The 24,250-nt window shown below is 45.3% G+C and overlaps 1 protein-coding gene across 1 annotated transcript in view; it reads left to right on the top strand.

Annotated features, from left to right (window-relative positions):
* Window positions 1-21,998, top strand: part of DDHD1 (DDHD domain containing 1) — a 63,980-nt gene extending 41,982 nt beyond the window's left edge. Inside the window, exons 9-14 of the mRNA XM_027905166.1 lie at window positions 8,744-9,006; window positions 10,425-10,500; window positions 15,224-15,373; window positions 16,736-16,988; window positions 18,626-18,805; window positions 20,908-21,998. Coding sequence (XP_027760967.1) covers window positions 8,744-9,006; window positions 10,425-10,500; window positions 15,224-15,373; window positions 16,736-16,988; window positions 18,626-18,805; window positions 20,908-21,089 — 1,104 coding nt within the window. The 3' untranslated portion in view covers window positions 21,090-21,998. The remainder of the gene's footprint in view (window positions 1-8,743; window positions 9,007-10,424; window positions 10,501-15,223; window positions 15,374-16,735; window positions 16,989-18,625; window positions 18,806-20,907) is intronic.
* Window positions 21,999-24,250: the final 2,252 nt, after the last annotated feature.

Raw genomic sequence — 24,250 nt, 5'->3', positions numbered from 1 at the left:
CCATCCCCTGCCATGGGCAGGGACACCTTCCACTAGCCCAGGTTGCTCCAAGCCCCATCCAACCTGGCCTTGGACACTTCCAGGGATCCAGGGGCAGCCACAGCTTCTCTGGGCAACCTGTACCAGGGCCTCTCTACCCTCACAGACAAAAATTTTTGTCCCAGTCTCCCATCTCTCCCTGCCCTCTGGCACTGGGAAGCCATTCCCCGTGTCCTGTCCCTCCATCCCCCTTGTCCCCAGTCCCTCTCCAGCTCTCCTGGAGCCCCTTTAGGCCCTGCAAGGGGCTCTCAGGTCTCCCTGGATCCTTCTCTTCTCCAGGTGAACCCCCCCAGCTCTCCCAGCCTGGCTCCAGAGCAGAGGGGCTCCAGCCCTTGGAGCATCTCTGTGGCTTCCTCTGGACTTACTGCAGCAGCTCCACGTCCTTCTGATGTTGGGGACCCCAGAACTGGACACGGTGCTCTAAGTGGGGTCTGTGGGATCCTGGCAGAGGGAGAATCCTTTCTGTGAAGCAGCCCAGGACCCGTTTGGCTTCTTGGGGCTGCCAGCACACATTGCACAGTACTCAGCTACAAATTTTCTTTCTCCTTTCAAGGATTTTCCCCACACCTACAGGTACCAGAAGTACTTCTTTAAAGCTTCTTGCCACTCTTCAAACAGCTCCTTAAGGGATTTGCGAGTGGGCAGTGTGAGGGGCAGCCACTATCCCCTTTCAGGGGGAAGAGTCCTTGTGGTATCATTTTCACGCAGGACAGCAAAGAGCTGTCCCAGAGGCTCTGGATGGCTCAGCTGAGCCTTCCAGCAGCGTGCTGGGTGACCCCCCTCTCTGATTTCAAGTATTGTTTCTTCTCCAGCGCGGTAGGAGAATATCCAGAAGGTTCCTGTGACTCCTGACGTGTGATGTGATACCAGACAGGCATTAATAATTCAGCACAGCCCTGTGAGCCTCTCAGACAGTCTGGTCTCAGACTGCAGCCAACAGATTCAGCCCTGGTGGTTTTGTGTGGCTGCAAGTGGTGCTGTTCAGGTCCTCACCTATTTCACCCTCTTTAAACATTATCAGATAATAAAAAAAAGCAGTGAATTGATGTCTTGCTGCAGACCTGCCTATTTCTAAATGAACAGTCATTTCACATTCTGCTTCTGACCTTGCTGGTGCCATCTGTGGTAACGTAATCTTGGGGTTTAGTGTCTTCTGTGGGCGACTTCATTTCACATCTGTGTCACTGTAGCTTCATATTTCTTTAATAATAAATGGCTGTAACAGAGATTAAAAAGACTAATTGATGCACAGTAAATTCAGTGTTGTCACCTTCATTATAGTGCTAAATTCTTTTTTTTGGACTGATCTTCACTGTACTCACTTGCAGGCTAATTGTAATTCTGTAAATTATTGATATATTTCATGACAGAAAATGCCTGTAGAACAGGATAAATATTATTTACATCAGTCATCCCAAGATCTCTAAAGATTTAGTTCAAACACTGTAGTGGCCTCAGATTAGTAGGAGATGTTTTTGGATTACTTCCCTCCCAACTGGAGAGCAGGAAAACTTCAGTGTCCACCTTAGAATCACAGAATAGGTTGGATTGGAAGGGACCTGGAAGACCATCTCGTTGCCCTCCCTGCCATGGGCAGGGACACCTTCCACTAGACCAGGTTGCTCAGAGTCCTGACCTTGAAATGGCTTCATAGTTTGCCATTAAACAGATATTAAAGAGGAAAATTAATGACAATACTCTTGAAATTTAAGGCAAGTATTAACTTCTACTAGAACTTGCATCCCTCTTGCATATGAGGTTTTGCAGTGGGAATATCCTTTTTTTGTGCATCCTTTTCAGCAACTAAAGGGAACTGTTTTAGGTGTGTTTGAAAGCAAGATGGGGAGCAGGAAATTTTAAACTATTTAACAGGGGTTTTGCTTATTTTGTTGAACCTAATAGTGTAGATGCTGCTTGGCAGCACTTCCCTGGCTTGCTTAATTAATTGGATTGTCCTTGAATGAATTCTCAGCTTTATAAAGTGATAGGTTAATGGCTCTGCCTGAACCTAAACTAAGTCTTGAACACAGTGACTTGTTAGAAATGGGTTACACTCATGTTTTTTCAGCAGCAAGAGGGACCCTGAGAGAGAGGCTTGGGTCTGGGCAGACCCACAGACCCTTTTTTTCATTTCATCACTAAAATACACGGCCCTTCTTGTCTGTTCCCACAGCTCCCGCTCGTTCTGGCCTCTCATCTGTTGTTGTGACAGTCCCCTGGCATCCGTCAGTGATGCCAGCAGGGAGTGTGACAACTGTTGGATCCCGAGGGTCAGCTCTGCCTCATGTGCTGGCACGTTCCTCCCGGTTCACGTGGAGCAACAGCTCCTTGTCTTCGCTCTCACAGTCCTCTGCAACCCATCCTTGAGCTGCAGCTCTCCTGCTGGCTTTTGAGGACCCTCTTCTCCCTCCAGCTGGCTCACACACTTGCCTGCTTGCTGAATTTCAGAGGAGTTTGCGCTTTCTCCCCAAGTCCTCTTGACGTTTGGGAAGGGCTGCTTGCAAAACTCGCCGTTCCTCGGATCTCCTTGAAATCCCTTTCCCACAAAGCTACAAAAAGCCAGAGGTTCAGGTTTCCTGCACTCCCCCTTTTCATAGGTAGTTGTCTGTTATTTTATTTTATTTCTCTTGGGGTTCTAACTGTTCACGTGGGGAGACTGTCCAGTGGGTGAGGGTCCTGTGGAGATGGCACAGAGAAAGGAGCTCTGAGAGTTACAGCAAGGGGAATGGTCAGAGCTGAGAGCAGTCTCAGGAGAGGACAGTCCACACGGCCCAAGAGGAGAGGAAGTGTTTTTGTTGGATTTGACAGATCAAAAAGGTTTGGACTGGAGTGCTTTGTCCAGGTTTTGGCAGCAAGTGCCGGGGGAGGCTCCTCAGGTTGGATATTGGGAAAAACTCCTTCAGTGAAAGAAAGGGTGGTTAAGCAGCGGAACAGGCTGCCCAGGGCAGTGGTGGAGTCACCATCCCTTGAAGTGTTCAGCAAACAAGTAGATGTGGCACTTCACGATGTGGTTTAGTGGGCTTGGTGGTGGGTCAGAGTCTGGACTTGACGATCCTGGAGGTGTTTTTCCAACCTTAGTGGTTGTGTGAATGAGGATTTGAGCAAGAGCAGCCTCAAGGTCTGTGTTTACTGCTATGCCCAGGTGCCAGCAGGGGTTTTATACTCCTTGTTCTCTTGAAAAAAAAAAATCATTCCCTGGATATTCAGGGGAAAGTATCATTTTCTGCACTGGTAATTTTGGCATGCACTGAAAAGCCCCTTCGACCCCAGTGATCTGCCCACTAGAAGGGACCAGGAGATGGAGAGTTCTCCCTCCTGCCTGGATCTCCTTGGTGTGGGTCCAGGAGGAGTTTGTCCACCACACCCACAGCCCACTTCCTTCTGCTTTGAAAGAACAGACATGCTGCTCATGCTTATTTGTGCTGGTGTCTCACAGGGCTGCTTTGCCTCAGAGGAGAACGAGCAGCTGTTTGAGATGCTGGTGCCAGGGATTTAGAGGTTTGGATTTTTCCAGCTCAGCGCAGGATGCTGTTAATGTTCTGCACAAAAACCGAGCCAGGGAGCGGCTCTGGATGTCTCACTCCCTCATCATGATCCAGCAGTTTTCAAGGCTTGCCCAATAGCCAGGAGGTGATTAGAGACATGATCCTGCTTGCCCTGATTGTCAGCCTTCCCACAACTCCTTCTGAGATGACAGTGACTGTCACTGACTGAGATGACAGTGACATGTTTTATATCCCACCCGGACTCCCATCTTAATCGTGTAAAGCACATGCCTGTACCACCAGCATTCCTGAAAGGATGGAATGGGCTGTTATCTTTGAATTCCCTGGAAGCCATATGCCAAGCAGGCCTGTAACTGGAAAATAAAGGGCATTTTTGGCCTGATCAAGTCCAGCAACCTGGCCCTTGGTCGGCAGTCTGGTTTTTGGCTTTACCTTGAAGTGCACGAAGTGTGACAGAATGAATGTGCAGGGAGACCATTCCTGACTCTGCCTTTCATTTGGTTTGTGAGGAGCACACGGTGTTTAACCTCCGTTTGTCTGAATATTAAGCCGGTGACTTCTGAGCAACTTGATCCTGTGGGCTCGAGTTTCCCGCATGGAAGATTTATTGGCAAAACTTCAGCTGATAAGTGGAGCTTCAGGCAAATAATAACCATAGAATGGTGTGGGTTGGAAGGGACCTTAAAGATCATCTTGTTCCAACCCCCTGCCATGGGCAGGGACACCTTCCACCAGCCCAGGTTGCTCCAACCTGGCCTTGGACACTTCCAGGGATCCAGGGGCAGCCACAGCTTCTCTGGGCAACCTGTGCCAGGGCCTGCCCACCCTCCCAGCCAGGAATTCCTTCCCAATATCCCATTTAACCCTGCCCTATGGCAGTGGGAAGCCATTCCCTCCTCGTCCAAAGTCCCTCTCAGACTCCCTTAGAGCCCCTCTAGACACTGGAAGGATTTTCTCTGGGTAGCTGTGAGTATTTAATGTTACATCTGCAAGACTTGTAGTGCACTAAACTTTAGCACTGAAACAGTTGGTCAGCAAAAGGTGCTTCCCAGATTTTTTCCCTAAAAATCAGAACAGGACTTTCCTGGGAAAGAGAACAGGAACACTATAAGATTTTTCTCTACCTTTCCTTGAAATATTTCAGCGTTTGATGCTAAACTAACACTGAGGTAGGAAGGCCAGCTGGGAGGATGGGATTTGATATGTAGCTCTTTCTGGGAGAAATAGGAAGTGTTCCCTTTGTTGCAGTGTTTGATCTGCTCAGTAACAGGCAGGCAAACATGCTGCGTTTCCCTGGTCCTTCTGGAAGAGCTGAGGGTAACAGAGCAGAGCAGGCAGAAAATCAGCAGTCAGAGCAGCTGCACAGGGACCAGGGGAGCAGCTGACTGGGAAAAACATCGGCTGCTGCCTCATTTATTCTTCTGTGAGGTATTTGAGCTTGTTTGGTCTGTGGGAGAAGCCTTGGGGGAGGTGGTTATGTGGGTTGGGAATATGGGAAACTCCAGGAAACTCAGTTTGTGGGGAAGGCCGTGTGAAGACCTTGGGTGGAGAAACAGCTCTGTGACTGTTCAGTCCCCAAAACAAGATGGGAACGGGGAGGGAGGAGGGGAGATGGAAAAAGAGAGAGGGGTCTGGTCATGTTGCATCCCACTATTCCTTTTTTTGGTTTTTTTTGTAAATGGTTCCTGCTTTCCTGTTTTCAGGCAGAACCAGCAGGGGCTTCCTCTAAGCACATGATAGATCCTGTGGCTCAGCAGGCAGTGAGGCTTGGTTTGTTTCCCAAGGGGAAACCAGTGGGAAAAGGGCTCCTTTAATCAGGAATTCCTCGATGTAGGCGCAGTGAGAGCAGGAGAAGCATTCAACAAGCTCAGGGTTTTATTTTTTTTTTATATTTGTATTACTTATAACCTGACCATGAGGTGGAGACATGGAGCAGCCACTTGGGTGTCGTGGGTTTGGGAGGATGAATTGTTATTTTTTTGTTGCTGGGGGTGTTTTTATGTAATAGTATTTAATTAAGACTCCCATAAACCCTTCAGAGGGAGCAAAAAGACAAGCTGTGCATAAAACAAAAAAAAATCAGCTCTTAAAAAATCAGTTATATTACAATGATGCCATTTAGGAGAGACAATTTGATAAGACAGCTGCATTTTTCATGGTTTCATTCCAATGGAAAAAAATCACTGATTTTAGGAAATACAAAGCCAACTGTTGGTTTTAAAAGGTATTTTTATATGGAGTGTTATGAAATATATCAGGCTGTAGCTACAAAAGAGATTTGAAAGTGTTTCATGTTGCACTTGCTGGACTAAAACCCTGTTCAAACCAAACTTTTCTTTTACAAGTTAGAATATTTTATGCTAGGAAAGCAAATCAGGACTAAATCATAGAATGTAATGATAGAATGGCTTAGGTTGGAAGGGACCTTAAACATCATCTAGTTCCAACCACCAGTAAATATTAACCTCATGTACTACTTAAGCAGTTTTTTAGCTGGGACTTCAAGTGAATATGCTTTTTTTTATTATTTCTTTTTTTTTTTCCCTTACTATGCACCAAAAAGGTTCAGTTTCTAATCTTACTACTGGCACAGAACTTTTGGCAGGACACCAACACCCATAAGTGCTCACTGCAGGTGGAGAGGACTCCTGGTTTGGCAGAGCAGCAAAACCAGACCATTCACAGTACCTGGAAATCTGGAGGATTTCCTACTTCTACTCCACAATTCAGTTTGGTAACCAGGAATTTGGAGTTTAGGAATCATCTCCATCAGGATAATTCAGTTGACTCCAGTGCTTGGACTCTGCTCTGCAAACTTCCAAGTATGCAGCTGTTTGGAAACCCATGTGCAGTTTCCTAGCTGATGTCCACGTTTTTGCCTAACTCCCCAGTAACAGCTCATATTTAAGGAGCAGGACGGTGAAAAGCAGGGTTGGAATCAGTGTCCAACCAGGATTTTCCAAGGACTTGAGCACCTCTGCTCTGGAGACAGGCTGGGAGAGCTGGGGGAGTTCACCTGCAGAACAGAAGGCTCCAGAGAGACCTGAGAGCTCTTTGCAGGGCCTAAAGAGGTTCCAAGAGAGCTGGAGAGGGACTTGGGACAAGGGCCTGGAATGACAGGACAAAGGGGAATGGCTTCCCATTGCCAGAGGGCAGGGTTAGATGGGATATTGGGAAGGAATTCTTGGCTGGGAGAGTGGGGAGGCCCTGGCACAGGTTTCCCAAAGAAGCTGTGGCTGCTCCTGGATCCCTGGAAGTGTCCAAGGCCAGGTTGGATGGGGCTTGGGGCAACCTGGGCTGGTGGAAGGTGTCCCTGCCCATGGCAGGGGTTTGGACCAGGATGGTCTGTAAGGTCCCTTCCAACCCAAACCATTCTGTGATTCTGTATCAGTGTTCCCTCGTTTCACTGAGCTCCTGGCAGGAATCCCAAACCACTTTGATTTCAGCTGATCCCTGCTGTTTTGTTCTGGGTTTTAATCAAAATCTTTTTAAATGGGGAAAATATCAGCCAGCCAGAGCTAGTCCTGATTGATATTTTCAGCTCCAGCTCTTGCTGAGACTTCTGTTTGTTCATGTGTGAAAGTGGTGCCCTCAGTCTGCATAGACCCAAATGCAAGAAGAGGCAGCACCACCGTCAGAAATACTTGAAAATAGGTGTTCTGATACTCATTTCTCCAAGCTGTTACAAGGCTTTGTTAATCATTTCACAGTGCTTCAGGCATCAGGTTTGTTGTGTGGATCCTCACTCAGTAAAATGTGTATCAAACACTGACAGTCCTGGTGCTATTCATATTTATATTCGGTAATGACTCAGGCTCTTGAAAAATCATGTTGAAATTACATGTTCTATAGCTTTAATTTCCCGTTGCTGACAAGGGAATGATTTGCAATTTCTTGTTTGTCCTCCCCTGTGCCATAGCCTGGAAGCATTGCTCAGTTTCCATGCTGAGTTCCACAGGCAAAGATGCCTTATTTTTTTATATATATTGGCCAGCTCCCAAATCTCCTGGTTTTCAACATCTCACCCTAAAATACTTGCTGTGAATCTGAACCTCCTTATCCTATAGTTTGGGATTCCAAGCAGATAAGCTTGTCAGAGGCTCATAGGACCAATATATATTTATTGCTGTAATACTATGGATTAGTCTGTGATATTTAAAAACCATGTTGCACTCCTTTTTTTTTTTTTTCCTTTTCTTCCCAAAAAAACTCTCCTAGAAAACCTGTAACTGGAAGAGTATTTTTCTTGGCACTGTTTGTATAAAGTGTTCAAATTCTGTCTCTGCCTTGCCTCATTTGTGCTTTTTCTCCTCCTGGATTATCCTTTTACCTGAGATGAGGCATTTTGTTCCTTAGCAGCATCCTTTCATTCAGATTCCTTTGGAAGAATTCACAGTAAGTGCAGGTGTAGGAGGGGAAGGAGGACACAAAGCTCCATCTCCTTGCAAGCCAGGCAGGGGAATTGAAAGGCTTGATGACTTCAAGATCCAAAAGCAATTTGAAGATTTTTTTTTTTTTTCCCCCAGAACCCATTCAGGCTCTCACTTTAGTGTCTGAGCACTTCCATTTTAATGGATTTCTCTTCCCAGTTCCCTCCAGTGAGGTAGGAATGCTGTTGCTCACTTTGATAAATGGAGAAGTGGTAGTAGTTGATTCCAGATCATGTGTGGCTCAGGCTCCTTCCATCCTCCTTAAGTTAAAAAAGGAGCTGGACCTCTGACACAGGAGAAATGTCCAGTGCTGTGAAAAAGTGGAGAAAATGAGGGAGAATCAAGCAAGAAGGGAAATACCACTGTGCTAAAAGGCACTGCTGTGCTGGTGAAAAGCAGATACCTTGCATTGTTCACCTCAGAGGATGCTGTGAAGTGCTTTAAGCACAACTGTCGTTTGTTTTAAAGTGTTTATTTCAATTCAGTGCCTTGGGCTGTGTGGTGTAGCAGTTCTGGGGTCACCACTTGTCCTGTGTGGTGGTTGGTGCTGGCTCTGGAGGGGGGCAGATGAACCACTGGAGTCAGTGACAATCAGCCAAGCTGTTGCTGGCCGGCCTTGAGATGGTGCTCGTCTTCCCAGCCAAAGTGCCCAGACCTCCGTGCTCATCCCAGGAAAGGCTCAGTGTAGGATGTGAACATTCCTGAACACCAACAGGAGCAATGAGATGTTGGTATTTAACTGTCTTTCCCCACCCTCTTGTCAAACAGCTGGTGAAGGGGCTGCAGCAGGAGCTGAACCGGCTCTACACGCTCTTCTGCTCCCGGAATCCGGAGTTTGAGGAGAAAGGAGGGAAAGTCTCCATCGTGTCCCACTCGCTGGGCTGTGTCATCACCTACGACATCATGACTGGCTGGAATCCAGTCAGGCTTTATGAACAGTTGCTGCAGAAGGAGGAGGAGGAGCTGGAAGACCGTTGGATGAGCTACGAGGAGCAGCGTTTGCTCGAGGAACTTTACATAACTAAACAACGGTAATGCACCCACTTCCAGTTGTTAAAGGAGAAAACCACAGCCCTAGATAATGCCCCTGGAGCGTTCCCAGGACCCACTGTGGCTGTTATCCTCTGTGGGTGATGTTCCTCTGCTGGGGCTGGGTGGTAGATGCTAAACACAGGACTGTGCAGGCCCTGCTGGAGGAGCTCCGAATCCGCACAGACTCATAGAATGGTTTTGGATGGGAAGGGACCTTAAAGATATCCACTTCTACCCCCTGCCATGAGCAGGGACACCTTCCACTAGACCAGGTTGCTCTAACCCCTGTCCAACCTGGCCTTGGACACTTCCAAGGATGGGGATATCAAGGTGTTACGAGACACCCATTAGAGAGAGAACCTAATAACGGTAACTTGAGCTTCAGCCTTTCAAGTGGGACATGATAAATCATGAATCATAGTTTTTTGGTTCCTTCCTGGAGCCTGTTCTTAGTATTGGTGGTACTTTGGAAGCATTAATACAGCAGCAGATGCCCTGCTGCGCTTGCAATCAGGATGGGATGTGTGTCATAAGGGAGTGGTACAGGACATCTCAATCAGCTGCAAGGCTGGATAAAAAGTGCAATATTTCTGAGAGAGGGGAAGTTAAGAAGCCTAATGAAGTGTTCCAGTGCTAAGATGACCCTTCAGGCGTATCCCTGGCATATGATCAGGGGAAAAAAATGACCATTTTCACTCCCATGCTCCAGCTCCTTAGTCATCCTCTGAAGTGCTTCTGGTTGGATCCACAATAATCCCAAGTATCATTTGACACTGGCACTTCTCTATAGAAAGAGTGGCTCTCTATTTCTTGAGCCCTTTTAATTCAATTCAGTCTGAAACGATGGAAAACAGACTGTAACTTCTGGAATTCTACTGGGACTGGGGACAGTTTTGCCCATCCGTATGTGAGCTTTATATTGCAGCTGCTTTTTTAATTTGGGATAACTAGAAAAACAGGTGAACAGCCTTTTTTAATGGTAGTTGAAAGGGTGGGACACAGTCCTCCAGATGTTCCACCGCAGTGCAGAACTCCATAATGCTCGAGCCATGGGGTTTCCTGTGGCTTTGGCATTGTTTGGGTTTTTAAAGCAAAATAAAGCAGGTGATTTGGCTGCAAAAATCACCAAGGAAACAGGAGGTGAGTCACCTGCTCCTGAGGAAGGAGGGTGGGCAGATGCTTGGGGTGGGTGAACAAGGGAGCTGGCACGTGTTGATTGATTCCTTCTGTGGTCAGAGGAACAGGATTTGACATACACTGATTCTTAATCAGTTGAGCTGCTCCAAGAAATACTGACACCATCACTCTCTCTTCCCAGCAGACAAAACTGTTGGACCCCCACAGGAATGCCTGTTTTGGATCAGAGAGGTTAAAGCTGCATTTTTTATTGGATCTCAGAAAGATCTCTATTTTCTAGGTTGAGAGAGATAGAAGAGAGGTTACATGGGTTAAAGGCATCCACCATAGCAAAACCACCTGTCTTAAAATTTAAGGTATGTATGTCTGAGAGGTTTTTCCTGAATGTTCTTGCTTGCTACAGAAAATACACCTGTAATGAGTCATTCTGCTTATTTTTTGTCCCATGTCCCTAGACATGATTTGGGTAGAATAATTTGGTTGTGTTGGATGAAGTGTGTGTATGTGTGTGTGAACATGGTACTCTATTCATATCTTACTAGTTGTTACAAAGATATATATTTGTAATAAATTTAGAGCAACCTGGGCTAGTGGAAGGTGTCCCTGCCCATGGCAGGGGGTTGGAACAAGATGGGCTTTAAGGTCCCTTCCAACCCAAAGCATTCTATGATTCTATTATGTCTGTTTATGTGTAATTATATGTAAACATTTATCTAAACATATATATCTAAATATATAAATAATAAATATATGTAATATATGAACTTGTATATAGATTGTTACTGCACTACACACACACATACAGCTCTATGGGAAGGTAAAAGCCATTTGGGAAATTACATCAATCACGTATCTTAAACAAATTCACTTCTACTTAGTTGAATAATCCATTTTCCTTGGGGAACTACTTCTAACATGTCACATCTCTGAGCAAATCTGATTGAATTTCCTCCAGCAGTGGATTTCCCCTCCAAATTATTCTGGTCTGACAGTCAGCACACTTCTAGTCTCCTGAAACAGATTGCTTGCTAATCAGCTGCACAAATTGCTAGAATTCCTTATCGTTGGGAAAAGGCATTTTCCGGTTTCTGGGTGGGATGCCCGACACCTTCTAGTTCCTCAACTCAATCCTGAAATATTAAACCATAAAAAAATGTGACATGATAGATGAGAATAAAAGAGATTATTGTTTCTTAACTTGCCATTTTTCTTTCCTCTTGAGTTCAGAAGGGCTCCTGGAAGCCAAGGTCAATCTTGAGCCGTAAAAAAGAGGAAACGAACCATAATTCATTTTGTCACAGCCTTGTCCTTTTCATCTCTGCTTGAAAGCCTGTGTCAGGCTGTTATCTCCACCATCAAGGAAGCTGGAGTCAGGCTGATACTCCCCCAGCTCTGTGAAAGATTAATCTTCACTCAGTTGTGTTTAAACTGAAGGTTTTTCGAACAGTTGCTTTTTTTAGATGGAGGAGGAAAGAAAGAGGGAAGAAAAGAGGACATTATCTACCTAAATAGATTAGATAGATAATTTTCAGGTCATTTTTTCCAATGCAGTACATCTTTTATCTTACCCTTGCTGACAGGAAGATGTTTTGTTGTGTGGAGCTTTACGCAAGTGACTCCCATGGGTGGGGGCAGAGCTCCAGAGAGAGAGAGGCTTTCCCTGGAAGTGAAATAGGATTGCTCATCAGCAAGGCAGTCCAGCTTACAGAGAGGGTGGCTGGCTTGTTGAAAGAGAACAAACTGCTTTGTAGGTACCAACCACCTCCCCTTGGCTCCTCATGGCAGAGCAGAGCTCTGGTTCGATCAGGAGTTGCTGTTCCCCACAAAAAAAAAAAAAAAATGCTTGATCCACTAATTATTTGGTCTGTGCAAGGCAGGAGACTTGGAGTATTTGGTCACTGATCTCCTCTAACTCCATGGAATGGGCATGTGGAGCTGTACTGGCTCTTTTATGGAGTGAAACAAATTGAGCTCCCCAGGATGAGACCGAGTCACTGGTCCTGCATGAAGAAGAGTTGATGTTGAGGGAGCACAGAGGTAGCTTTTGGCAAGACAGGTGCAAGGATAAATACAGCAGCTTACTTTGTATGTAATATTAGAGGAAACCATCTGGGTGTTGGACTGACCCTTTTGAGAGGAGAAAAACCTACAAAACATAAAGATATGGAGCCCAGTAGTATGTTGGACAAGCCACCAGAATGGGAACTCGAGGGTGAGGTATCTTTGTCTCTCTTCCTCTCTCTCTCTCTCTCCTTCTCCTCAGATGGAATTATCTGCTAAACCAGTAGGAGCTATCTGGGTTAAAAGCAAAGCCAACACCTCTTGTAAATGCAAAGCTTAAAAGGACAGTCTTCTCCTCACCAGATATGTAAGAGGAATTGGAGTTAAAGGCTAAAGAGGCTGAAGAACATGGTCCCATGGGGAATGGTGTGATACCCTTTATGGCTCTGTGATGTATGAAAATAACAGTGTCGTTGGGTGATTTTCAGTCTGTCGGGAAGAGGAGGGCAGGATGTACCTCAGTGGCACCTTGGTTCTGAGGTGGGAATTCATTCAAATCTGGGCTTGCAATGTGCTGGCCCAAATGGCTTCAGGATTCCTGAGCACTCCTCATTCACCCAGGGTTACAGAAACTCTGCTGGAAGAAGCTCCAGCTTGTGCTTCACGTTCATTTGTCCCATCCCCCCCCACATTTTGTACCAATGCACAAAAGGGCTGTGCTGCGTCACTCCTGTTGACTCATTCAGCTTTTTTTTTGTTGTTGTTTTAAATTTAATTATGAAAATACTGCAGTCTTAAGTTAAATGGATGACTACTTGGCTCAGCTTCTGCTTAAAATACAAATAAATTCATTAAGTGTTCTGTTTATGAATCATAACCAGGAGAAAAGTGCTGCACTGAAAGGTCATGTTCATAAACATGTCTCCTCTGTTGCTGAACATTTACAGGAACAGACGTGCAATGCCCCACTCTTGCTCCTAGAGAAACACCAAAATTAATACGTGTTTGCTGTAAAGATTTGAGTCCTTTCTATAAAGATTTTAGTCCTCTGTTCCCAGCAGGTTTCAGCACACAGCAGCCTGATCTTCAGCCACGTTCCAACAGCACTGACAGTCTGATGGCTGCAATTTAAAGGACTTTGTTTTTAAAATCATCGAATAATAGAACTGTTAAGGTTGGAAAAGGCCTGTTCACCACTAAACCACGACCCCAAGTGCCACATCCACGCGGCTTTGAAGTGCCTCCAGGGGTGGTGACTCCACCGCTGCCCCGGGCAGCCCGTTCCAATGTCTGACCACCCTTTCAGTGCAAACTTTTTGATTTTTAGCATTCACTGCTTCAGTATTGATCTGGTGCCACCTGCTAAGGTGCCCACCAGCTGGCACTTTGACTTTGTAAGCTGGAGGAGCAGGATGAAAGGCTTTTGCAAGTAAGAAGGCACAGCAAAGAGCAGTGCCCTCCGAGAAAGCATCTGGGCACGGCCAATCTTGTGTTTATCAATAGAAACAATGGAACAAAAAGCCACACACCGTGTAACCACTGAAACCAGTTACCTTTTGAGGTTTTTCTCAGTCTCTTTTGAGCCTCTGCTGAGTGTAAGCTGGCAGTGTAAGCTGTCTGATTTCTTTCTGAAGCAGAAAAGCCGTAATTGTGCACTTCAGATGCTCGACACGGGAATATCAGATGGGCAGGGTTAAAGGTTACTTATTCAATTTTGAGGATTGCACTGGGAATATCTGTTTCTATTGTATTTGAGGATGAGACAGCTCTTTGTCCAAACTGCCAGAATGTAAAGTCTGTGTGGGGCTGGGTTATAAGAAAGGGAAACAGCTTTGCACTCGACCCGAGTGACAGCACAGATGACAGAGCTGTGCTTTGCTGCAGGTGGCATCGAATAGCCATGCTGAACACCTGGAGTTTCCTTTCCCCATTGAGCTGGCACTTAGGCATTCTTTTGGAAGGCAGAGGTGGGGTACCAGTGCCAAGTCAGAGGAGGATGGAATGTTTTGTGCAGCGCCGGAATCCGAGAGATGAAACGGGCCATTATTCCTACGCTCTCACTCCATGTGCTGGCATACAGGGAAGGCACATGGGATTCCAAGCGTCCCATTTAGCAAAAGAATTCAGCAGTTTCTCTTGCTGGTTGAGTAGCAGCACACTAGGAGGTTGCCCACTTGTAGTGCCCTGCACTCTGGGCAACTCCTAGCGAAAGTAGCCATGAGGATCTGATAATGGTAAAATTACTTTTTTTTTAAAAAAAAGAGGAGGTTAAAAAGTAATTTTTACTTATGGAAATATGTTTTACTACCTAATTGTAACGTTTGATGTTTCTAGGAGACAGTGTCTGAGGATTGGTAACGGGGATATGAAGCCATTCACCTCTAGGTCACCGCTGAATCCCAACCTCAGGTTGGCAGTGACCAAAAGTTGTTCCCCCCAGTGCAGGCTCGGTGACCTCTGGCAGGTGTGTCAGCTCAGGTCTGCTCAGTTGCCTGTTGGTGTTGGAGGCAGGACTTAGGGCAAGGTCACAGCAGCTTTGGGTGATGTGAGGAACCCTCAGTGCCGCCCCTGTCCCCCGGGCTGTGGTTCCCAGCGTGGGACGTGGTGGCACTCGTGACAAGCACCATTCTGTTCAGTGAACACCAGGTGTTTTGGGGTGCCTGTAGCAAAAAAAAAAAAAAAAAAAAAAAAAAATCACAGGATCCTTGGTTAGGGATAAGCTTAAAGAGGTGTGGTGGGCTTTGGGAAGGTTCAGGAGGAATCAGGCTCATCGTAGTTCCTCGCTGCCGTCCAAACTCTTCTTGCTCCCGCCTTTCCAGTGTTGGTAGAACTCTTGAGTTCAAATATCCGACTTGCTTCTTGGTTTTCCAGCTGTGTAGCACCACAACATGCAGCCAGAGGAAGTGGGAAATTTAACCTCCATGTATGTATGTTAGGGTTACCTTCTCCATTTTAACTGACCGATATTATCTGAGTCCCTCCTTGGAAGTGGGAAATCAGTGGTGAGAGAAATCGAATCCTCCTGTATTAAAAGGCATCGTTTCCATCCTTATTAACATGGGTGAAATCTCTCCTTAGGTTGAGAATTTCTTCTGTATGGGATCTCCATTAGCAGTGTTTTTGGCACTGCGTGGCATCCGTCCAGGGAACAGTGGCAGTCAGGACCATATTCTGCCCAGGACGATTTGTAACCGCTTATTAAATATTTTTCACCCAACAGATCCAGTGGTGAGTCTTAATTGCAAGCTTTTACTTTGACTGTTTTTAAGCATCAGCTCTCTGATAATGTGTGACCTGCAAAGTGTGTGAATCAACACCGAGTGTGTTCCAGCAGAGGACGATTTGTGGATGATTATTTTACGATGATTTGGGTTTTAGAACTGAAGAATAACAATTCCTACAAATAATTGCTATCATATATTGGTATCATATATTTTGCTTCTCTTTTCATATTAATAAGCATAATATTTGAGATTACCCTGATTATTTTTTATTGCAAAGAAATAATCCTTTTCAGACGAGGATTTTGTGTTTAACTTTCCGACTCCCACTAAACCTCGTCTGTTCGAAGATAATACTGCTGTTAGAAAAGGCTTCACAAGCGGTTTACAAGGTGCTATAGGAGAAAAAAAGATGGTATTTTTTTCCCAAAGGATCCTGAATAACAGCTTGTTAGAGGTGGGATAGTGATTGGGTGAGAATTATTGGTGTAGCTTTACCCTGTCCTTACACTCTTCCCTAGACAAACCAGCATTATCTGTTACAAAAGGCAGGGATGATGAAACTGCATCACCTTGGCAACTTCTTTGATCCAAACTTGATTTGGAATTTCATCTAGAATAGCAATTTGGGGATCCTTTTGTATTGAAAGTGCTTGAATTTAAGTATATTCAGACTTCTTTTCAAACATGCTGGTTCTGCTCATCCCAAGGTCGTGTTCAGCTCCAGCTACTCCAAAATCAGAATTTTCCTGGGATGTCCAGGACGTGGTCAGTCTGTGGTCCCACAGATAGTAACTTCACTTAGTTTTAAGATAAAGAAGTGCAGAATGTTTTTCTACACTTAAGTAAACAAAGAATAACAAAGAATCAATAGAAAAATATTTTTTTAATAAGCAGAATTCACGATTTGCACAGGGTCAACAAAAGAGTCATCTTTTGATGACAACAAAGAGTCATCAGAAAAAAACATTTACACAGCCAGTTCCTCCCTCTCTGCTGTGCAGAATCAGCTTAACTTTATGTCAAGTTTGCTCTGGCAGTGCATGGTAACAACCATGTGATAGTAACTGGTGTGTTCCTAACAACCTGCAGTACAGGTGTTGCAGGGACATGTGCAAAAGTGAATGCACAAACAGCTGGGCAGCTGATAAATCTTCCAGGTGAAAGTAAACTTCCCTGTGAAAATAAAAGTGAGTCAGACCACGACGCCAAAATTCTGTCACTTTCTGGGCTTTGCTGTTTTGGATTTGAGGTTGGAGAGGACTCTGTATGCGAAAAAGAACGTGATGGTTTTCTAGCCTTGACGCTCAGAGGTCGTTTTTGTTTTGCTTTGCTTTGCTTTGCTTTGTTTTGAATTTCCATCCTGCAGGCCTACAGGTTAGAACCCCTGATTCTGAAACACTACAGCAACATTTCGCCTGTCCAGATCCACTGGTACAACACCGCTAACCCTCTCCCCTACGAGCACATGAAGCCAAGTTTCCTCAACCCCACGAAAGAACCTACCTCAGCTGCTGACAGCGAGAGCGCCTCGGCGGCGCCGAGCCCGACCACGTCGCCGGTGATGGTGCGGCGGCACTACGGGGAGTCCATCACCAACATCGGCAAAGCCAGCATCTTGGGTAACGTCCTCTGGGCCCTTGGGGTCAGGAACAGGAGATCCCTGTGGAGCTTCACACCTCCCTGGTGCTGAGCCACGAGAAAACTCTGCTCTGGGGACGGGCTGGGAGAGATGGGATGGGGTTCAGCCTGGAGAAGAGAAGGATCCAGGGAGATCTTAGAGCCCCTTCCAGTGCCTGAAGGGGCTCCAGGAGAGCTGGAGAGGGACTTGGAGACAAGGGATGAAGGGACAGACACAGGGAATGGCTTCCCACTGCCAGAGGGCAGGGTTAGATGGGATATTGGGAAGGAATTCCTGGTGAAGCCCTGGCAGGTTGCCCAGAGAAGCTGTGACTGCCCCTGGATCCCTGGAAGTGTCCAAGGCCAGGTTGGACGGGGCTTGGAGCAACCTGGGATAGTGGAAGGTGTCCCTGCCCACAGAACAGAGCTGGAATGAGATGATCTTTAAGGTCCCATGATTCTACAGAATCAGACAGTTTTTGTTTAATTTTTTTTTGTTTTAACCCCAGCTGACATTTACTTTGAATTACAGTTTACGTATGCTGGAATCACGGCTTACTGGAAGATGATGTAGTTTATGCTCTTTGCTTCCTTACTTTTGTCTCTCTTACTGAAGTAACATCCCAATGGTTTAATAGTTTCCACTCTACTTCATGGGAGAAAAAGTTAAATTAAAGCTTGTTTTCTGACTACATTTTCTGCTATTGGCGAACAGGAGAAAAATCACACCATGTAAACTGTTACAGTTATTTTTAACTCATGATTCTACAATAGGAAATTCAGGCTGTTTCAATATATAGTCTGTTCCCTTCTGGCTTTCTGAGTCAAAATAAGCCCTGGTTTGAGTGAGCTTACACCCCCTTCACTGGAGCTTATAATTGAGCATGCACTTGCAGTTTTTGTTGACCCAAGGCTTTTCTTTAGCTCTCTGTGTGGGATTTGAAAGAATCCTCGTGCCAGGAATCTTCCCAATCAAATAAGTAAAGTATATAAAAGCAGTTTAGTCCTTAAGTAGAAATGTGTGGTATTTCAAAGAAGCGTGGGGTTGTTTTTTTTTTTTTGGGTTACTATAGTGACGTTAATGTCTTGTCCATGAGGTGGCAGCAAAGTCGGGATAAAACATGACATAGCTGCTCTTAACTTTTAAACTCGTCTTCCTGAGCAGCCAAAACAGTCCTTTTAAAGGATGATATAACATTTTTAAATGTCTGGAAGGGCAATGCCAACTTAAGGACCCTTAACAAGAGGAATGTCTTAAACGTCCCGATGGGATTCTTAAGTGCAGGAGGTGCCAGCATTGCTATAAAGCATTTTCTCCTAGACTTTTTATGAGAGAGGAATTACGACATATCCTCAGAAGTACCAGATTTCTCGCTGCACGAGTAATCTCGTGTGTTTCCCCCCCCCCCCCAAAGCAGTTTCCAAATTACAGCTTTTGCTTGCACACAAGATTAGTCTCGGGATAAACAGTGCACTCTTCAGTCAGATGAGCTGTTCCCACCCTGCAAAAGCATGGGGAGTGTTTTCAGTCGCCTGTCACTCAGCTCTAATTAGTGGGTGCTACACTGACTTTAATTTGCAGTTTGATTTATGCTCCTTGGGTTTGTTTTTTTTTTCCTCCCCTCCGTGCCGGATGCAGGAGCCGCGAGCATCGGGAAGGGCCTCGGAGGGATGCTCTTCTCGAGGTTTGGCCGATCCAGCACAACCCCACAGACAATGGAGACGGGAAAAGAAGGAGCTGAGGGGGAGGACAAGAAGGCCACAACTGTTGGAACACCACCTTTACCCCACAGCAGCTCGGGCTTCCTCGAACCCACAGGTGAGTGATGAGGCCACCTGACAGACTGGCACAGGTTGCCCAGAGGAGCTGTGGCTGCCCCTGGATCCCTGGAAGTGTCCAGGGCCGGGTTGGATGGGGCTTGGAGCAACCTGGGATAGTGGAAGGTGTCCCTGCCCATGGCAGGGAGGTAGAACGAGATGGGCTTTAAGGTCCTTTCCAACCCAAACCATCCTGGGATTCCGTGAATCTGTTCCTGTTTGAGTGGGAAGGGACCTTAAAGACCATCTCATTCCACCCCTGCCGTGGGCAGGGACTTCCACTAGACCAGGTTGCTCCAAGCCACATCCAACCTGGCCTTGGACACTCACAGGGAAGTATTTCTCCCTAATCTCTAATCTAAACCTGCCTTCTGTCAGTTTAAACCCTTTCTCCCCCATGCATTTCCAATTTTCCCATACAATTCCAATTCTGAAGGAATCTGGATTTAAAGACACATCATACTGGAAGCAGAGGCTGCCCCTCCTGTCCTGATCTGAACCACCCAGAACATAAACTGCAATTTTATCAGCTGAGGGTTTTTTTTTTTTTTAGTATTGGTACTTCCTTTAAGGGAATTCATAGTTGATTTTATTTCTGAACTCCCCATCGCTGCAGGGTGTGTGTGGGGGGGTGGGTTGCCATCAGAGGAGTCACAAGAGTGTTGTATCTTGTGACAGCGTTCACATGATAGATTGCTGTCTGTTCATCACTAATTTCAACAGATAACCTGTCTGAGTCACTGTTTGAGGGCAAGAAGCTCCTTTTAGACTTGAGGGAAATAGAGAGGCAGGACAGTGACTGTCACAGGGCCGCCCATGAGCTCCTTTCCGGGGACGGCTGGCACATCCAGGGCTTTCTGTATGGATCCCCCATCCCTCTGTGCTGGAAGCCATCCCTGCTCCATAGAAGGAGAACGTGGAGCAGGGGCCAGCCAGGCTGAATGATGCAATCCACGGCCAAGGGCTTCGCTTCTGAGAGGGCGGCTTGTGTTGGGGTCTGGCAGCCGCCCAAGTCCCGTAACGGCCTCTCGGAGCCGGTCGGGGCGTCCTTCCTGCAGAGCCACTGGGGTTTTTTTTTGGTTTTTTTTTTTTTGCATTTACACATCTTCCTGGAAATGACTGCGGTTGTCTCCTGGTATTCCAAGGCTCTGACTCCCTCTCCTTGCTGCAGAGTGGGGTGATGCTCCTGGGAGAGCACGGAGACGCGCGGTTCCTTGCCGGTGGCTTGCGCGATGCTCCCTTTATGTGCCAAGAATTAAAATTCCTTCAAACTGGCTTTGATAAATGGCTGCATTTTGGACTCAGTATGGGGGGTTGGCTTTTGTAGCCAAGCAGCCCTTTAGGTTTTTCGTCCTTTTTTTATTCTATTGCTCCTTGTAGAGATTTTCTGACCGCTGAAGTGCCTTAACAATAGATCAACCATCGGTCCAGTTAAATTGCTTTGAATGTGGCATTAATCAAAGAGCCATTGAAATAAAAGGATAACTGCTGAAATGTATTTGGAATAATCAGGATATTAAAAGGGCTAGAGCTGTGGAGGGACAGCTTTGTAGAAAGGACTTGTAGTATTGGGTGTAGTCTCCTTGTACAGACACTAAAAATGCAAGAAATCCATTTATTGCAGAAAGTTCTGAGCACCCCCCCTTCTGAAAGACAGTGTTTCCTAGTGGGGCCTCAGCATTTGCTGAATATTTCTCTGCAGTTATCATAACAAGTATAAATAAATGTATTTATAGAGCTACTATAAGGAAAACAGCTGCTTAAAAACACGCCAGCTTTTCCCGAGCTTTAGCATCGCAGAATCATTTAGGTTAGAAAACACCTCTAAGAACAGGTTTAGTTTCCTTTTTTAGCTTTTTTTTGGTTGTTTCCCTGAGCTAAGCACCACTCTTAGGTCAGGTTTGTGCTAAACGCACGTGTATTAAAATGTATTTGCATATCAATAAACTTCGATTTGGCCGAGCGTCCCGTGAAATGTAAACACGGAGATATTACGTGTGTTTTTACGTCCAACAAGTAGAATCAGAACCCAAAGCTGATGGCAAAAACATGCTGGTGTTTTTACAGTTCTAACAGCATTTTTGTTTCGCCTTCATTTTCCAGTGGAACTGGAGCACAGGATCGACTTTGAGCTCAGGGAAGGTCTCGTGGAGAGCAGATACTGGTCCGCAGTCACGTCCCACACTGCCTACTGGTCATCCCTGGATATCGCTCTGTTCCTTCTAACCTTCATGTACAAACAAGACCAGGAGGAGACTGACAAATCCAATTTAGACACTATTTGAATTTCTGACCATGGATGGGAAAGGAAATTTTCAAACCAGTGGCACAAGACGGAGGCTTGACTGCAGAGCCGCGGCGTCCCGAGGCGTGGAGGTTTCAGGTTTAAGTGCATGTTTGGAGTTTTTTTTTTTTTTTTCCTGTTTCTAAAGAGGAAAAACGATTTGTATTTCGAAGCACTTTATAGTTCTAAACATTTTGCAGTGCTTGATCAGACCTGAAAGGGTTCCAAACTCTTGTTAACGTGGGCTGTGTAAGGAGCCAAATCCAGCGTGTCCATCCCGTAAGCACATCGTGCAGTGCGCTTGGGTGACATCCTCGCTAATGACCATAATTGCTGTTTAGTTCATTAAACTATACCAAAATTAGTTGATTTAAAGACAAAAAAAAAAAAAAAAACAAGCACTAAATTAATTTCCAGGAACAAAAAATACATAGTTCAGTGCAAACCTAAAACTGCCATGTTACGATGTTTTATGTACCAGTGAATAACCAACGGTGGTGTCGTTTTTCCAGGACTTTATTCAGCTCCACATCCAATTATCCACATTGAAAGCCCATTCTGACTGCTGGCCTTTCTGAGGGCCTATTCTTCGTGACACATTTAGAAAACTAATGCTGAAGGAAAAAAAAAAAAAAAAAAAAAGAAAAAAAGCATGAGGCAGATATTTGAAATACTGTAATTATAATTTATTATTCTCTCTAATCGTTTCATTTTATTCCAGTGTATAAAACATGACTTTTTTACTGGTTTCTTTTGACATAATTTAAGAACCACATTTATTTTCTACAGTGTTTAAGACTTTTTCTCAGAAATACATATCTTTGTACTACTATTCAAATGAATATATGGACACTGTGGCACACTTTAAGTATTTTTTCATTAAAAATAAATATTTGTGGTTTCACACAAATGACATCAGTCACGTTCTTCCCGGAGGTAAGTGTGTGGCTTTGCTTTTTCAGGCTCCCAAGTGCTTCCCAGGCACATTAGATGGGTTTGCAGAGGATCCAGCTCTCCTTTGTTTACCACAATTAAATGCATATACGTGTGTGTTTGTATAAAAACATATGTAGGTTTATGTGCAAGGATCTTATCGTGAGGAAAGGCAGCACCATAAAATAAACTTGGTGAGGCCTGAGAACACCAGCATTTAGGTTGGGCTTGTATCTGCAGCTAATTAGAAGTCAAGAGGGAAGTGTCGGGATGAAAGGATTAAAACAACCTGGAAGGCTCTGGAGTAGAAGTGTCGGATGTTTGACCTCTGAGCTGCCTTTGCCTGAGGTATTTACGACCTGGATGGCACATGTGAGAGCTGCAGAACCTAAATTTCAGTTAAAAAAAGACCCCAGAAAATCAGTCTGTGGTGTTGGTGAAGAGTTCTCAGTGTAAACAGATGTGGCAACATCAGCCCAGAGCAGCAGAGCAGCGGCTTGAGCTGTGGAAACCATCCAGAGTTCCTTTTTTTGGGGGGGAGACAGTGGCTCTTCTCCCAGATCATATTTATTTGGGCTGCTGGGGGAAAAGAATTGGGATTTAGGACTTTGTGTGGTGTTATGGACTTAGGAATAATTCTGAAGGGGGGATGGAGGGGGGGAAACAATACGGAAGGGAGGAATGAAAGGGATGGGAAGGAAAGATGACACGAACAGCAGGGAACCAGTATCCAACATTCAGACTGTGGAAAGGACCTTGCTTCAGTGTTGGGTCTGTGAAAAATTCCATCTGGCCTCAGAAAATTGGAGCTCTCCTGCCTGGCATGTTTACCTTGGGTGATGAGCAATCCTAAGGAAGGAAAACAACTCTCTGAGAGGAGGGAGCCGGACACCTCTGCCCCAGCAAACAGCCTGGTGTTTACGGCACTGCCTTCCCAGATAAGTTCTTTAATCAGCTCTTCCTAATTAGGACAGCTGAAACACACACACAAAAAAGGAGAATCTCCTTTTATATATTTAGCACGTGCAGAACGTTTCCAAATGTGCGCGGTTGGCGTTTCAGGACTCGGGAGTCGGATCGTGTCGCTGCTGCCTTATCCCTTTACGCCCCTGGATCCACACTGGATCCACTTTTTAAAGGCTGTAAACAAAAGGGGTTAATTCCTGTCATTCTTGTGGTCTGTGCAAACTCTGCTGTTGTCCAGAACATGTTTCAGATTTATGGAATAGCTGCTCCCCTCGCCTCAGAACGTGCTGGTACTTGCTGACTGCTCTCCATATAAGGGATGAGATCCTGCTTTTAGGTACCGTGCCCCTTGGAAAACTGGGGAGAAGATGGAGCTGAGGAGTAAATCATATTGCTGGGAGGAGAAGGGATAATGAGAACCAATACCTGTTCATCCCTTGGCATTTTTCCTGAGTTAATGGATGTATTTATTTATGATTCTGTTCTAATTAGTAACTCCATGGACCACCTACTTTTCTCCAAGCTTAATTGCAAACATAAAACACACCTTGAAAGAATAAATGGAGATTTATTTTAAGTGTATGCAGCGATGTTAAGCACGCTGTGGGCAGGTTTTCATCTCTTTAATCCTCACAAAATATCTCTCATCCTCCTGCAAAGATGAAATCCCGTGTAAAAAGTAGATTTTGAAGGTGGTAGAAAAAGGATTGCCCTGTTTCTGTTCTGTGGTGTAGCAGGGATTCAAGAAGGGTCACGTCTCTGCATGCTAAAGTCTAGATTTCATGCTTAAAACTTTCTGGTCAGATGGTCTGTGGCATAATATAGAGCTGGAATGTCCTGGCTTCCAATTACTGACTTGTTTTCTTCTGCAAGGACAATGTTTAGCTTTCCAAGCTGTGTTGACTGGTGGTTTTTCTTGGGAAACCAAGATAAGGGGAATGTTCTGCGCCGCTGTCAGTCTCGGGCCTGATACCGACCTGTTTTCAAAACTTGGCCTTGAGCCTCTTTGCCCAAATTTGACAAGGTCATTTTTGCAGATAATGAGCTTTAATTTTATTATTTTATTTTTTTTTTCCCTCTTCGTTCCATCCCTTTGCTCCTAATTATTCTGTCATGGTTTTACCACAGCCTCCTTTCCATTTGTACACGCTCAGGCTCTGCTTTCCTGCCAGAGCTGCTAGAGTCAGACACCCTGTGCTTTATTTCACAGTCTGGCCAGCCAGCTCCAATTATTTTATCTCCTTTCCTAATTAGCATTATCAG

This window comes from Empidonax traillii, unplaced genomic scaffold (assembly GCF_003031625.1).
Source record: "Empidonax traillii isolate 1590-97213 ecotype Southwest subspecies unplaced genomic scaffold, ASM303162v1 scaffold1128:size488575, whole genome shotgun sequence".
Classification (NCBI taxonomy): domain Eukaryota; kingdom Metazoa; phylum Chordata; class Aves; order Passeriformes; family Tyrannidae; genus Empidonax; species Empidonax traillii.
The sequence above is the reverse complement of the archived record's forward strand: the minus strand, read 5'-3'. Positions and strand labels throughout refer to the sequence as shown.